Raw genomic sequence first — 15,767 nt, forward strand, 5'->3', positions numbered from 1 at the left:
TTTATTTGAATATGCATTAAAATACATTCCATTATTTCTTATGCATATGTGATTTGAACTCATTTTTAAGGAATCTGTCCTGACTGGCTGTTGGTAGATATTTAAGTAACTATTATTTTTCCTATTTCATATTTTTGTCTATAATTTCTTCATTATTGGCTCAAATGGAAATACATGTAATGTCTAATTAGCCAAAGGTTTTAAATGAATAAATAATTCAAATAATAATAATATAGTTGCATCTTTAGAAATGCAAGTTTCTATCAGTATGTACCTATAACATTTTATGAAAGAATAAATACATAAATATTAAAAATAATAATACAATAATAATGTGGGTTTATTTTATGAAAAGTGACAAAAACTGTCTTTGTCGTCATAAAGTTATTCATCAAAATAATGTAAAATGCTTAAAAAATGCAATGGTTGTCATGGTACAGTTTGTGTAAACAAACCATGTATGTGTTGTATACAATGTATATTGTATGGAACTCATATTAAACTTGATGCATCGTGATGATCATCGTCTTTTAATTTTACGAGAAACCAAAAAATGTGAGCATTTTATAGCAGTGAAAGCATGCTGGAAACATTTGCAAAAAATAACAATGAGAATTTAGTGGCCACCAATGTGAGAGAAGACTTCTTTGAGTAATTCAATTTTTTTTAGTAAAGTGAATTTATCTGTGTCTGTATGAAGCTTGAGATTACTTGTATTTGAAAGAAAATCATGCCACGGGGAAATCTGTTGCATGCGTTTATCTCCTGATGAGAAAAAAAGAACATTTATCAAGACTCAAAATGTCAATAGAATTGGAGTGAATTGCATATTTATCCCTTAAATATTATAATATTACTTCATCAAAATTACGGCATGAATATTTTGAAAAGGTTCTATAATTCAATTTCCTTTAGTTCTACTTACACTCTAACAGCTGCCTCAGTTAAAACCACAAAATAATAATACAACATACAGTATTACATGCATTAGACACACATTTTATGTATAGTTTTATAAATGTCATTTCAATGTTTACTTTTGATATTCCTTTTAGTGTTCCTTCATATTAATATCCAAAACTGGATTCGATTAAAATAACGATATTACTTACCTCACTCACTTACTCACTGACTCACTCACTCACAGGAACATTTGTACATAGAACATTATTAGTTTATGTGATTTAATCAAATATGCTCTGAACAGTGTACATAATCTCATCAAATCTGACAAGAACATAGATATAGATAGATATTTTATTTGGCATGATTTAATATTAAGGACAACATCCAATAAATCAATGGTCATGAAATCAGTTCAAAACAAACAAAAAAACAGACATGTACATTATGGCTATTATATGTATACGTGTCTGTGTATAGAATATGCAGCAACTACAACTTATTGTGGAAACAATAATTTAAATTACTTATATGGTGTTTTCATTAAATTTCACTAGTAAATTTAACTATTTAAGTGCTGTATAGGTTTAAGTGATTGGTATTGATTTGTCTACTGTACATAGTTGAACTATGAAAGCAACTGTTTGGGCAAGTGAGAAAACGTTTGATGACCAGTTAAAAAATACATAAATGTAGAAAGCATTATGCTTCCTTATGGCAAAAGGACAAATGGGTGCTCTAGTCTATGTGGGAGTTGGCAGGGGTGTCAGTGATACTGGAAAGGACAAATGGGTGCTCTAGTCTATGTGGGAGTTGGCAGGGGTGTCAGTGATACTGGAAAGAACAAATTGGTGCTCTAGTCTATGTGGGAGTTGGCAGGGGTGTCAGTGATACTGGAAAAGACAAATGGGTGCTCTAGTCTATGTGGGAGTTGGCAGGGGTGTCAGGGATACTGGAAATGACAAGTGGGTGCTCTTGTCTATGTGGTAGTTGGCAGGGTTGTCAGTGATATTGGAAAGCACAAATGGGTGCTCTAGTCTACGTGGGGGTTGGCATGGGTGTTGGTGATACTGGAAAAGACACATGGGTGCTCTAGTTTACGTGACTGGAAAGGACAAATGGGTGCTCTAGTCTATGTGGGAGTTGGCAGGGGTGTCAGTGATACTGGAAAAGACAAATGGGTGCTCTAGTCTATGTGGGAGTTGGCAGGGGTGTAAGTGATGCTGGAAAGGACAAATGGGAGCTCTAGTCTATGTGGGAGTTGGCAGGGGTGTTAGTGATACTGGAAAGAACAAATGGGTGCTCTAGTCTATGTGGGAGTTGGCAGGGGTGTTAGTGATACTGGAAAGGACAAATGGGAGCTCTAGTCTATGTGGGAGTTGGCAGGGGTGTCTGATACTGGAAAGAACAAATGGGTGCTCTAGTCAATGTGGGAGTTGGCAGGGGTGTTAGTGATACTGGAAAGGACAAATGGGTGCTCTAGTCTATGTGAGAGTTGGCAGGGGTGTTAGTGATACTGGAAAGAACAAATGGGTGCTCTAGTCCATGTGGGAGTTGGCAGGGGTGTCAGTGATACTGGAAAAGACAAATGGGTGCTCTAGTCTATGTGGGAGTTGGCAGGGGTGTAAGTGATACTGGAAAGGACAAATGGAAGCTCTAGTCTATGTGGGAGTTGGCAGGGTGTCAGTGATACTGGAAAGAACAAATGGGTGCTCTAGTCTATGTGGGAGTTGGCAGGGGTGTTAGTGATACTGGAAAGAACAAATTGGTGCTCTAGTCTATGTGGGAGTTGGCAGGGGTGTTAGTGATACTGGAAAAGACAAATGGGTGCTCTAGTCTATGTGGGAGTTGGCAGGGGTGTAAGTGATACTGGAAAGAACAAATGGGTGCTCTAGTCTATGTGGGAGTTGGCAGGGGTGTTAGTGATACTGGAAAGGACAAATGGGAGCTCTAGTCTATGTGGGCGTTGGCAGGGGTGTTAGTGATACTGGAAAGAACAAATGGGTGCTCTAGTCCATGTGGGAGTAGGCAGGGTGTCAGTGATACTAGAAAGAACAAATGGGTGCTCTAGTCTATGTGGGAGTTGGCAGGGGTGTCAGTGATACTGAAAAGAACAGATGGATGCTTTTGTCTTTCTTGGGCGTTAGTGATACTGGAAAGGACAAATGGGTGCTCTGGTTTACGTGAGAGTTGGCAGGGTGTCAGTGATACTGGAAAGAACAAATGGGTGCTCTAGTCCATGTGGGAGTTGGCAGGGTGTCAGTGATACTGAAAACAACAGATGGATGTTTTGTCTTTCTTGGGCGTTAGTGATACTGGAAAGGACAGATACATGTATTCTTTTATGGGGGGGGGGGGTGTTGGCAGGGGGGTCAGTGATACAGTATAGGACAGATACATGTATTCTTTTATGGGGGGGTGTTGGCAGGGGGGGTCAGTGATACAGTATAGGACAGATAGATGTAGATGCACTTGTCTTTGTGATGGGTCTTTTAGCATATGTATTTTAGAATAAAGGTCTGTCCATGTTGTCAACATCACAGTAGAATGCCTATACATGTAATTGGCAGGTCAACACAAAACAATATATATACATGTTTCTGCCTTCCTTATTATTCTGCTGTCTTATAATTTACATGTCAAGCCATTCTAGAGTTTAACCTTTTCACCACCAGACTTTCTCATCCAAATTTGTCTGTACTTTTTTCTTATATTTCTGGAAATGAACCCCAATTTTAAGGCTAACAGACAAAATTTGAGTCAATTTTCAGTTTTTACTCAAATAATTTGGCTATTTTTTCCCAACCTTCTTACGTGCAAACTATAAACGGAACTATTTTGTGAATTTGTGAAATGCTTAAATTTTAATTCATTACAAATAGATGTTTGTTAGCATTCGTTAAATGTTTGATCACAATTCTCTCTTTACAGGCTAGGTCTGAATTGAAATATTGAGTTAAAGATGGATGAGAATCAGAAAGTGTGGGCCCCAGACCCCATGGATGGGTTCAAGATGGGAACAATTGTTGACATTGGAAGTGAAACTGTCACTGTGGAATTATTTGAAAATAAGAAGGTAAGGTTAATTGTTTTGTTTGTATCAAGTTTGTACATAGACCCTAGAAATGTGCTTAATCTTTTTGCCACCAGACTTCCTTGCCAAATTTTTCTGCACTTTTTTCTTCTATTCTACAATAAATGTTCTATGTATTCTGCAATGTTCTGTAAATGACGCCTAATTTGAGTCAACAAAATTTTGTTATTTTTGTCCCAACCTTCTCAGTGTTCTCCCCAGGATGTAAACAGCGTGGCAGTGCCGCCACAGTGCTTCGATTTGCCGCCACACCGGTCTGACACCGCCACGGTGATTAGCAAGACCGCCACAGTGCTTTTTTTCATTGGGGATCTCGTCACGCTGGTCGGCCCGACCGGCACTCAAAATTAGCGACCACCACGGAAACGCTTCTGACCAGGACTATTGTCTTTTTGTTATTATACCGACCGACAAGCATCCTGCCAGTCGTGAATAATAATTTGTAAACAATAGACATAGTCGTGCGATGTGGTAGCGGCTTTAAACAATACAAGTCAATTTTGTAAAATTAGCACCTCTTTGTTTGTAAGTAAATATTTTCTGACGATAGACGCAGTCTTTAGATTGAAAGCTAAAATTCTTTCAAAATCAATTCCACCCCGATGTAACATGGGCAAAGCGGAGTTCACGATCAGTTTACGCTACTCAAGAAAAAACGACGTGTTTATTGCGTGATTGGGTAAAATACATTTGAATTGTTATCATCGTGAATCATGTTAAAACTCTTCTTTCAAGACTTATTTTACATGCTAATCACCTCTTTCGAAAACCATCATGCAATTTTCATCTGAAATCCATACCAACACATCGTGCTACAACATCGCTTTACTTCCGCAATGTAATTTTTATGATCACGATCATTCAGAAAACTTTGGGTTCTACCGACATTACCATGCGGCATTCTGATTGGTTAATGGCGTTTTTGACCCACCGGGTCAAAGGACACATGCGGTCAACTAACGCGTTACAGCTATCATGGCGGGTCTGTGTTTTTCACCGAAGTGATCAAGTGATCAAAAATAATTTCTCCCGATAAAACTAGTTCAAATTTTACGTTTTTTTCTTATAAAAAAAAGAAGTGCATGGCATCATAACTGGGTAAGAGGAATTATTGGTATAACTGGTGTATAACATCGCGAAGTAAGTTACCGGTATGTCACGTCGTAACTTTGATGATCGTTTGGAAGTGTTATTTGTTTGTTCATTTACTGTAAATGTGAACGTTGTAGAAGCTGATAGTCGAAATAATAACCAGCAATCTGCCAAATAATTACGTGGTCGGTTTTTTGAAGGAGAATTTTGTAGCAAATAAGATCATGAAAGTCTTGAACATAATCCTGGCTGGAACGTTTCAGATGAGTTTCATTTAACCTTTTACAATTTATTTGTTTCTTTTTAGTCTGCAGCATTTGCATTTCAAGAATGTTTCATTTTTAAATTCAAACTCTTCAAGTTGTGAAACGTAATTTTTTGAATGCAAAAAAAAATATTTGCACTGTGACGGAGCTCATTAATATTACAAAAGTGCCCAAAAAAAGTGTTTATAACACTGTGAAGCAAATAAATATCTGCCACTTTGTTTTTGAAAATATATGATGTTTATTGTGTGGGTGTAAATGTGCTTTGGTGAATTTCTATTATTATGTAAATGTATGCAAATTATATGCAAATTTTGCCGCCACAGTGGTTTAAATTCCTGGGGAGAACACTGCTTCTGAAGGAAAGTGCTGACTATAAACAAAACTATTTTGTGATAAATAGAAGGAACTGGTAATGAAAAGGTTATCGTAAATGTGTCTATGGTCAAAATAAGTTGTATATTAATGAATAAGTATACAATTAATGCAACTGTTGACCTTACATGTACATGCACTGCTGTTGCAGATGCGTTCCTGATAGAACAAATATATGGTATTAAGAAAAAATGTGCAGTTAAAAATTTAGCTGTTATCTTTCATGGCATTTGTCAGTCAATGACTTTTTCTGGGGTCCCAGGGAGCCACAGTGACTTTCACTGGTATCCTAGGGAGCCGTAGTGACTTTCACTGGTGTCCTAGGGAGCCACAGTGACTTTCATTGGTGTCCTAGGGAGCCACAGTGACTTTCACCAGGCTCCTAGTCAGTGTTCTAGGGAGTCATGGTAATTTTCACTGGAGTCTTAGGGAGTCACAGTGATTTTCACTTGATTCTAGGGAGTTATTGTGACTTTTACTAATGTCCTAATGTGTCATAGTGTAATTCACTGGTGTCCTAGTTAGTCCCAGTGACCTTCACTGGGGTCCTTGAGAGTCTCAATGTCTTAGGGACTCACAGTGGCTTTCACTGGGGTCCTTGAGAGTCTCAATGTCTTAGGGACTCACAGTGGCTTTCACTGAAATCTTACAGAGTCAACCCTAGGGAGTCACTGACTGAATGTCATCATTGAATAATTATTGAATCTTGAACATTGATAGCAGTAAAAATAAAATGATTTAAGTGTTCAGTACGAGAGTGAACTTATCATAATTGACACTTCGAATTTGTTTCCCTCCTACTTTGCACCATTTTCACATATTTTTGTAAATATTTTCTGATAATTTTGGACCAAATTGGATATAATTTCCCTATTTTGGAAAAGGTTGGAGGAAGCTATAATAAAAATAATTCTACTTAATTTGTAGCAAGTAACTGCTCTTTATGACAGAGTGTTTCCTGCTGAGGAAGATGAGAACAAATCAGTGGCCGACAACTGTGAGTATGTCTTGCATTTCAAATTAGCTTTCCCACAATACATTGCAATTGATGACACATTGTCTGTTGATTCTGTTTATTTACCACAAAAATAAGCCAATATTTCAGCTTTCTCATTCAATCCAACAATTGCCAAGATAGTGATTTCAAAACTTCAATTCTTGGCAAATGTCTATTGATACCAGAGTCTGTGGTGAATCATTAATCAAAGACAAGTTCCAACTGTGTTCATACATTGACATATATAATCCCTTATTTTGGCTCAGAAAATTCTAAAATGACCTGAAATTGTTTGGTGTTTAGCATACCTTTTAAAAATAATGTTATAAATTACATTGTTACATTTTGTGGAAACGATTGGATTACTTTATGTAAACTATCATGAGAAATCTAATAATAATTTGCACATCAGTGATTCAAATTATACAGTGATACTTTATTATTCCTCTTCTGTGCAGAAGGTAACCACCATTTAGTTAACCACCTGATTTGTGCTAAAATGATATTTTTTATTTTCATTCATGGCAGAAAATGCACACATTCAGATCATTCCATACTTAATAGACTAATTTTTAGTTCCATCATTACCTTAGAAACTTGAGCACTCTGATGCAAAAAATTTAATCTGCATGGAGAATTGATTTTGCTATGGTAACGTTTGCTAGCTTATCAGAACACAGAGAATCAAGGAAACCAGTGAATAAATATTGCATGCTAGAAATCAACCACCAATTGTCTACAATCATGTTATCACTGTCTATACTTCAACCATTTATAAAATGCCATCTCCAAAAATAATCATTTATTTGTGGTTTAATCAATAAAAGACTTACAGTAATGGTAAATGGCATACATGATTTACATTCTGTCTTGAGGGCATGTTGTGATTACTCTGTGCTGACTGTTTTAATCTATGTCTAGCTTCACTGTCATCAACCTGGAGGATGAGCTGCTAGTGTGAATAGACATGTTGTGATTACTCTGTGCTGACTGTTTTAATCTATGTTTAGCTTCACTGTCATCAACCTGGAGGATGAGCTGCTAGTGTGAATAGGCATCATATCACAATTAATTTTAGTGGAAAAGCTATTATTGATAAACTTTCTACAGGCAATAAATCTTTTTTTTTTCTGTACATCAGGTACATGTACTGGTAAATTCTTTAATCAATCAGGGTTCTCCTTCCATTGTAAAATAAAGCCTCAAACCATAAATTTTTATTTATTTTTATGCTATTATGTCATACATGTAATTTTACAAAAATATTACTTTTATTTTGATCCTTTTTTGAGGGGAAAGTCAACCAACAATATTTGCAATATTTTTTTTTGGTAATTTTTTACTATTTTTCTAAATTTCTTTTTGTACCAAATTGACATAATTGATGTCCGTCTTGATCAATTATTTTTGAAAAATATTGTAACTAGAGCCACTAAAATAGATTCATCACCCACCCTCTTTGGTTTTGACACAAATGTTATGAAGTTAATCCCCCTTACTGACTGTTTGAAAGTCTGAACAGAATTTATGATCTATATTTATACTCTAAGATCAATTATGAATTCAAATAGCAGTCAAAGTAAAGTTTCCTTTAAAAATCAGTGTCATTTTCACTATGCAAATGAGTTTGGGGATCTTTTCATTTTCAATGTATATGATGTGACTTGAAAAAAAGATTATGTGGTTTAAATCAAATGTATAACAAAAATATATTATTCCAAGATTCTGTCTGAATTATGATATTTCTGGTTATATTGTAATCCTATTCTCCTACTGGGAAATTTTTTTTTTTAAACTGAAAAATAAATTTGTCTAAAAAAATAATGAAAAAATTCAAAAAAAATAAAATGCGTAAAATATAATAATATAATATTGTTAAAAAATTATTACTTCCCTGAATTTTCCAGATGGGAAATAAAAAATTTGAAATCAATAATTCAGCTTTGTGGCAAACAAACATGATATGTATCAACAATCTGTTGAGATACCTTCTTATATTCCCATCTTTATTGTAAGTTGCCTTTAGGCATGTCATTACTAAACCGACCACACCCAATTTATTTGCGCTCCATGATTTCTTTTTTGAAAGACTACTTTTTTTTTTCTTACTTAAATGAGTACATGTTGAATTGTCTTTTAACTCACTGTTTGAGCAAGACCCAGCAGCCTGTGAAGTGTTCCTTTTTGTGATTTTCACTGGAATCTATATTTAATAATAGTATATTTTCTCTAAAAAAAAAAACAAATTCGAAGCAAATTTTTTATTGGTGTTGAAATATATTGACAATAAGGTACTAAAAGCTTAATAATGTGAACCTGTAGAATTAGTAGATTTTTATCGATAAGCATTTTTTTAAACAAGATTATGTCCCAGCACAACATTGTATTTTTGCATAAATTGTATGACAATCAGGTTGCATTAATGTAGGACAACAGTTTTTTTTTTGGGGGGGGGACTTTGATTTTTTTATATTTATAAAGATCTGTTATTCATGTGAATCAGAACACTAAACTACACATGTATGAAAGGAAAATTGGAAAATGTTATAGCAGTGAGAATTTAAAAATATCTGGAAACAGTTATGATTCATGAAAGGTGACAAAGTAAAGGCACACTAAATATTACTAAATATTTTTATTTATGCAAATATATTTAAATTCTGAAATCATTCCGCTCAACAAATTTGATGTTTTTAAATAAATTTCCCTATTTTCTATAAACATAAATATTCTTTTTCTATCTTTTAATCAATCCAAGTCTACTATATTAATAGTATACTTCATAAAGGTATTGTGCTTGTTCCCATAGTAACCAATAATCCTCACATTCTCTAGTGGCCATTTTGAATTGAAAGATTATGCAATTCAATGCTTATATTAGGCATATAATTAAAGAATCTTCATGAGAGTCACGATTTCTTTTGTATCTATACTTCATAAATAAAATCCTTGCTTCTTCAGTTTTTTATCATCCTCCTGCACAATCCTTTAAAATTGTCTACTTAGGTTTGTACCTTGTGTGTTTTCTGTCAGTCACATGTGCAATCAACTAAAAAGGTTCTTTTATCGTAATTTGCATGAAAATATACAAGTATCCTAGATGATGCAGAGAAGATTCTGTTTCCATGGTGACACTCTAATGATGCAGACAATAGCTGCCTTGACATTGAATCTACTTTTGTATAAATATAAAGCCATATACAGCTTCCTGTGATTTGTCGTTGGCAGCCTGGCAAGCTGACGAATAGGTTGTTCTTTTGTATCTTAGCTGCATTGAAAGTGGTTAAAATTGAATTCTCAAACCATTTGTGAATCGCTCTATTTTTTTCATCCCTCATCACTTAAGTGGTATTGATTACTAAACATATGAAGTTCAATGAAATCATGAACTTGTACCTTGAGTGGCACTCTGATTGTACATCCCTTGATTCTATAGCCTATACATGTATGTGTTAACTATCGGTGTGGCTAAAAATGTACACAGTTTTCAGAGGAGGCACTTTGAGAGAAAATTTACTTCAATGAATGCCAAAATGTAAAAAAGGATTTAGTGATTTTCCTTTTAAACCCCTTTTCTGATTATATAACTTTGATGAGTGATTTAATAAATCCTCATATTTCACTGTTACAAGATAAAACCCCTGTTCATTTTCAGTAATTTACAGCTATGAATATCAAAGTACTGATTTTAGGCCAAATTCGTAATCACGGTAACATTGGTCAAGATTTTCGTAAAAATCTAGTTAGATTCAAGGACAGGAAGAAAAAGTAAAAGTTCCCTGTTAATAAATTCATGTCAGTCTGTTTATATCAGGCTTTTTGTATTTACTTAGTACGTACTGTCTTATTACTTTGACAGCCAGTTAGCACCCAAAATTTGAGTACCCAAACCTTTTTAATTCTTTTGTCAGTGCTTTGCGAAGAACTTCAAGACTCTGGGAATCTCAGATTTTCCAAAAGAAATTATGGTCATTAGTTTTTGCATTATTAAATGAACACATAAAAGAACACTACCATGCATGCATATATGTATATGTATGATATATGTAATAATCTTCATGATTGAAATATATATACATGTTCTCAAGTTTTTACTAGACTGCTCTCATCAAATAATGTTATGCTAGACTGACTGGAATCTAAACAGTATTGTCTGTACCACAAATACATACCATTAGTCATCCTGGCAGATTTTATGTGCATTAATAAGGAAACCATGACATGTGTAATGACCTGGATTGCTTTAATATGTTGAAGGGGAATGTAATAGTGCCCTCTTGTGTTGAATTTTTATTGTCTTTTGTTTTTAGCTAATAAAAGCGACAGGTTACCCTTGTTTATGAGACGTGTGACTATTTTGTTTTTTACAGGTGCCTTAATGTACCTGAATGAAGCTACACTACTCAATAATGTCAAATTAAGATACAAAAAACAAGAAATATATGTGAGTATTAATATGATATGAATATGATAAAGATGAATATAGATGCAGTGACTTACACCAATTTATGAGAATTCCTTCACAAATTTCTTTGTGGGTATGCTTGACTAACTTTGTAAACAATCGTTATCATTGGTTTTAATTGGTCCTGTGTTCATACATGTATAAAGACTAAACTGAGCCGGCATTATCATTGGCTGCTATGTTTTTTTAAAATACTAGCAATGAATGGAACTCCAGAGTGAGGCTGACAATGAGGGCATGCTTTTAAGGCAGCTAACACAAGCTAAAACCGTTTCTGTCAGTACAGGGTGCTGGTTGAGAATTTTCATTTAAGGACATCTTAAACTAAATCGGCATGCACCACCTTATCTTGTTCATGCATGTTTCAACAACGGCTTATCTATAAAGCTGGTCTCCAAACTGGCTTTTTGGCATGCATGTGAACACAGTATGTATCTTTAAACAAGAAATGTCTGATAAATGTTTTTATCATCTGCTCTGCAAGCTGAAAATGATGTTATCCCTAAACAATGCGATATGAAGTTTACATGAGTAAACTGATCTTTTCTGAAGTGCCAAACTCTCTCGATAAAAGATGTTTTTAACTTAGCTGACAATAACAAGTTAAAATAAAGATTAACAATGAATGAAAATTGGTTAACACAAGAAAACAGTTATATGACCAAGCTATCATTGAAAAAAAACAACGACTTGTATTCAGAATATGGAGGCCAATATTGTTTTAGGGTGATGGGAAATGTCAAATTCTGAATAAAACTGTAAATGTGAGTAGACTAAAAAGCAGCAGCAAACAGTTTTGTAGTCAATATTGTCATTCCTCATTCACTTGACAAAACAATGGGAAGTTGACAATTTGAAAACACAATCAAATTTTAATTAGGCTCATATTTTGCTAAATTTCTGTTCTATTCTTAAGATGTTATAAAAGAAAACACCTTTATTAGCTTTTCCTGACAGCCGAATGCAATATTCAACTTCCTCTATATTGGTTTTGAATAAATTCATTATCTATTTATTTTTAGTATTTATTATTATCATCATAATATTTATTATATTTATTATTTGAAAGATCATGTACTAGACTAGTTAAAGAGAACTATTTCAGTGATACTCACCATAATCAGGTCATTTCAGATTTACTTATTTATTCAACTTTATGAAAAAAAAAAATATTTTTTGTTTTTGCTTATGATGAAATAAATTAATTTATGTGGATAGAATCAAATGAAATCACAAAACAATATTACAAAGTATGTTACTACATAGAGTAGTTCCCTGTTGTCCTTGTCTTAAATTTGCCTATATTTATAGCTTAATAGTCAAAGTTGATTAATTGACATTTCTTTTCAGACTTATGTTGCCAATATTCTGATTGCCGTCAACCCATACTGTGAGATGCCACAATTATATTCAAAAGAAACAATTAAAAAATACCAAGGCAAATCACTAGGAGTTTTACCCCCTCATGTATTCGCAATAGGTAAGTTAGTTTCAACTCTTTGATGTATGACTTCATTCATATCTATGTTTTCACTTATTATCAGAAGAAGTTCTATTTTGTATACACTGCTATCATTCTTCATCAATTTGTTCATGGCTATTACAGCTGTTCTGAGAATTATTCGGACAGTCAGTTAGCAAAATGACTTGCAACTTTGCAAAACATTTTGGTCTTTGCCCAAAATAGACTTGTCGGTGCTATTTGAGTGACGGGCGCGTGGTTTGGGATTACTATTTCATAGGGGTTGTCGACTTGGTTAATTGTAAGTATTATCTAGCGTGCGTTCACAGCAACCATTCTTTATTTTTGACTCTCGTGTGCGAAGCACAAAAGGGAGTCTTTGCAGTTACCCTGTCTGTATGTATGTATGTATGTATGTCACTTTTTTTGTTCCACCGTTATCTCAAGAACCACTAATCAAATTTTGGTGAAACTTGGTACATAGATGCTCTGGGATAATGCCCAGAGTTGATTAGGTTTTGGTAAAAATGTATGAATATTAATTACCTAATTTGCATGATACTTAGCTGATTTTTAGCTGTTCCAAGACTGTTCCACTTATGTCTAAAGAACCACTCATTGGATTTTGATGAAATGTGGCACATGGATGCTCTGAACTAGTGCGCAGATTTGATTAGTTTTGGGTAAAAATCTATGAATATTAATTACCTAATTTGCATAATAATTAACTGATTTTAAGCTGTTCTATGACTGTTCCACTGATTTTTTGAAGAACCACTCATTGGATTTCAATGAAACTAATGCACAGATTTGATTAGTTTTGGGTAAAAATCTGTTAATATTATTATTTACATAATGATTAATCAATTTTCGGCTTTTCCACTGATATCTCAAGTACTAATCATAACATTTCAATAAAACTTGGTACATAGGTGTCATATGACACTGCACAGACCTGATAGTTTTTAGGGTAATATCAGTACATATTAATTACCTAATTTGCATAATTAATAAATTTTCAGCTTTTGATATTTCGAGTAGTAATGATCATGTTTCAATGAAACTTGGTACATAGTTACTTGAGGACTGTGCAGAGACGTAATTAGTTTTTGGGTAAATATTTGTGCATATTAATCATCTTATTAGCATAATTAGTTAATTTTCAGCTTTTCACCTGATATCTCAAGTACTAATCATCACATTTCAATGAGACTTGCGATATAGATATTCTAGGACTATGCAGAGACCTGATTAATTTTGGGATAAATAATTGTGCCTATTAATTACCTAATTTGCATAATTAGTTAATTTTTTGCTGTTCTATGGCTGTTGCACTGATGTCTGAAAACCACTCATTGGATTTCAATGAAACTTTTAAAGAGTACCCATCACATTCAATGAACCTAAGACTATGCACCATATTAGTTTTTGGTAAATATTTATGCTTCTTAATCACCTAATTAACATATTTAATTAATACTGATATCTCAAGTATTGATCATCACATTTGAATAAAACTTGGTCCATAAATGCTCTAGGACAATAGACAGCCTGATTAATTTTGGGTTAAAATCTGTTCATATTAATTCTCTAATTAGCATAATAACTAATATTATTTTGGTTCTTATCACATTTCAATGAAACTTGGTACATTGTGCAGACCTTATTAGTTTTACACTTAAATCTGTTCATATTAGTTACCTTATTTGTATAATTAGTTTTCAGCTATTCCATCAATATCTCAAGTATAAGTAATTTTGAATTAATTTTTAATGTGTCTCCAAAACTCTCAGCACACGGGAGTTCTTTCTAAGCTTTCTTTGATTTATAATTATATTGTAATTATTTTCAGCAATTTTGAAAATCACAAGTTGGATGTTGCTTAAATCTGTCGAAAAATGTCAACCCCTCGCTCATTTTAGTCAGTTGGACCTGTTACAAAAATGGACTAGACATAATAACTGTCGTTCAGTTATACCCCGTCATTTTCAAACTGTTGAAAAAGTGATTCGATCAAGGAAGGCACTTTTGATTTGACAAACTCCATCAAACCATTATAATAGAGTTTTCCGTCTGTGTATCCCTGACGTACTCACAGCACCAGTAATGTAAAAACAACTTTTAGTTTGGCCCAAAACTGTCGCGAAACTGCAGCGCGTCCCGCTAAGAAACTTTACTTTGAGCCTTCCCGCCAACGACGAGTTCATTAATACCTGGGGTTACTCAACACTCAGGAGTTGTTTTGTAAATTACGCTATGTCAGGTGGACTCAAATGGTTATAACAATTTAAAATAACACTTTGAATGCATATACAACATATAACCTGTTAATATATGGTAACCAACACGTGTCGTTTTGAAAACAGTGTTTTACCCACATCTTGCAAGATAATGGAATGATTCCAATTGTGGGCATGCCAATACAATGGCGTCATCAAGTCTAGATTGGAAAAGACCCAAGTGTTTTGCAAAGTTCCAACATATATTGCTAACTGACTGTCCGAATGATTCTCAGAACGGCTGTAACAGTGATGCATTTTGTATCCCATAATTCATCTTGTTTTCATCTTTACAGCTGACAAAGCATTCCGTGATATGAAAGTGTTTAAACAAAGTCAGGCCATTATAGTGAGTGGAGAGAGTGGTGCTGGCAAAACAGAATCTACTAAGTATATTCTAAGGTACTGATTTCAACATTTATTGTCTGTCCTGCATTTCTTCCAGCATGCTCGTTTTTAGATGAAGTGAATTTCTGTTATTAGCAATGAAATAATCTATATACTGAAATTCATTGTCTGTTCATCAGGTATTTGACGGAATCTCACGGTTCGGGTGCTGGTGTGATAGAACAACGAATAGTAGAGGCCAATCCACTGTTAGAAGCGTTCGGTAATGCCAAGACGATGCGAAATAATAACAGTAGTAGATTTGGTAAATTTGTAGAAATGCATTTTAGTGACAAGGTGAGTAATTATTTGAGTTCATAAACTGTATATGCTAAGACCCACACTGATGAAAAATAGTCACATTCCGTATTAACTAAACTATAACTGCCCTTACGACATACTTCACTATAACCTTAAATGGTATGTTATAGCGACTGGCTTTTAAGC

At 34.1% G+C, this 15,767-nt stretch overlaps 1 protein-coding gene across 1 annotated transcript in view; it reads left to right on the plus strand.

The window, feature by feature from the left end:
* LOC100374458 (unconventional myosin-VI-like) overlaps positions 1-15,767 on the plus strand; it is a 56,490-nt gene that overhangs the window by 13,811 nt on the left and 26,912 nt on the right. Inside the window, exons 2-7 of the mRNA XM_085505116.1 lie at positions 3,835-3,979; positions 6,658-6,727; positions 11,098-11,171; positions 12,543-12,672; positions 15,230-15,335; positions 15,461-15,617. Coding sequence (XP_085361242.1) covers positions 3,866-3,979; positions 6,658-6,727; positions 11,098-11,171; positions 12,543-12,672; positions 15,230-15,335; positions 15,461-15,617 — 651 coding nt within the window. The 5' untranslated portion in view covers positions 3,835-3,865. The remainder of the gene's footprint in view (positions 1-3,834; positions 3,980-6,657; positions 6,728-11,097; positions 11,172-12,542; positions 12,673-15,229; positions 15,336-15,460; positions 15,618-15,767) is intronic.

Source organism: Saccoglossus kowalevskii, chromosome 11, assembly GCF_978046115.1.
Source record: "Saccoglossus kowalevskii chromosome 11, keSacKowa6.1, whole genome shotgun sequence".
Taxonomy (NCBI): Eukaryota; Metazoa; Hemichordata; class Enteropneusta; family Harrimaniidae; genus Saccoglossus; species Saccoglossus kowalevskii.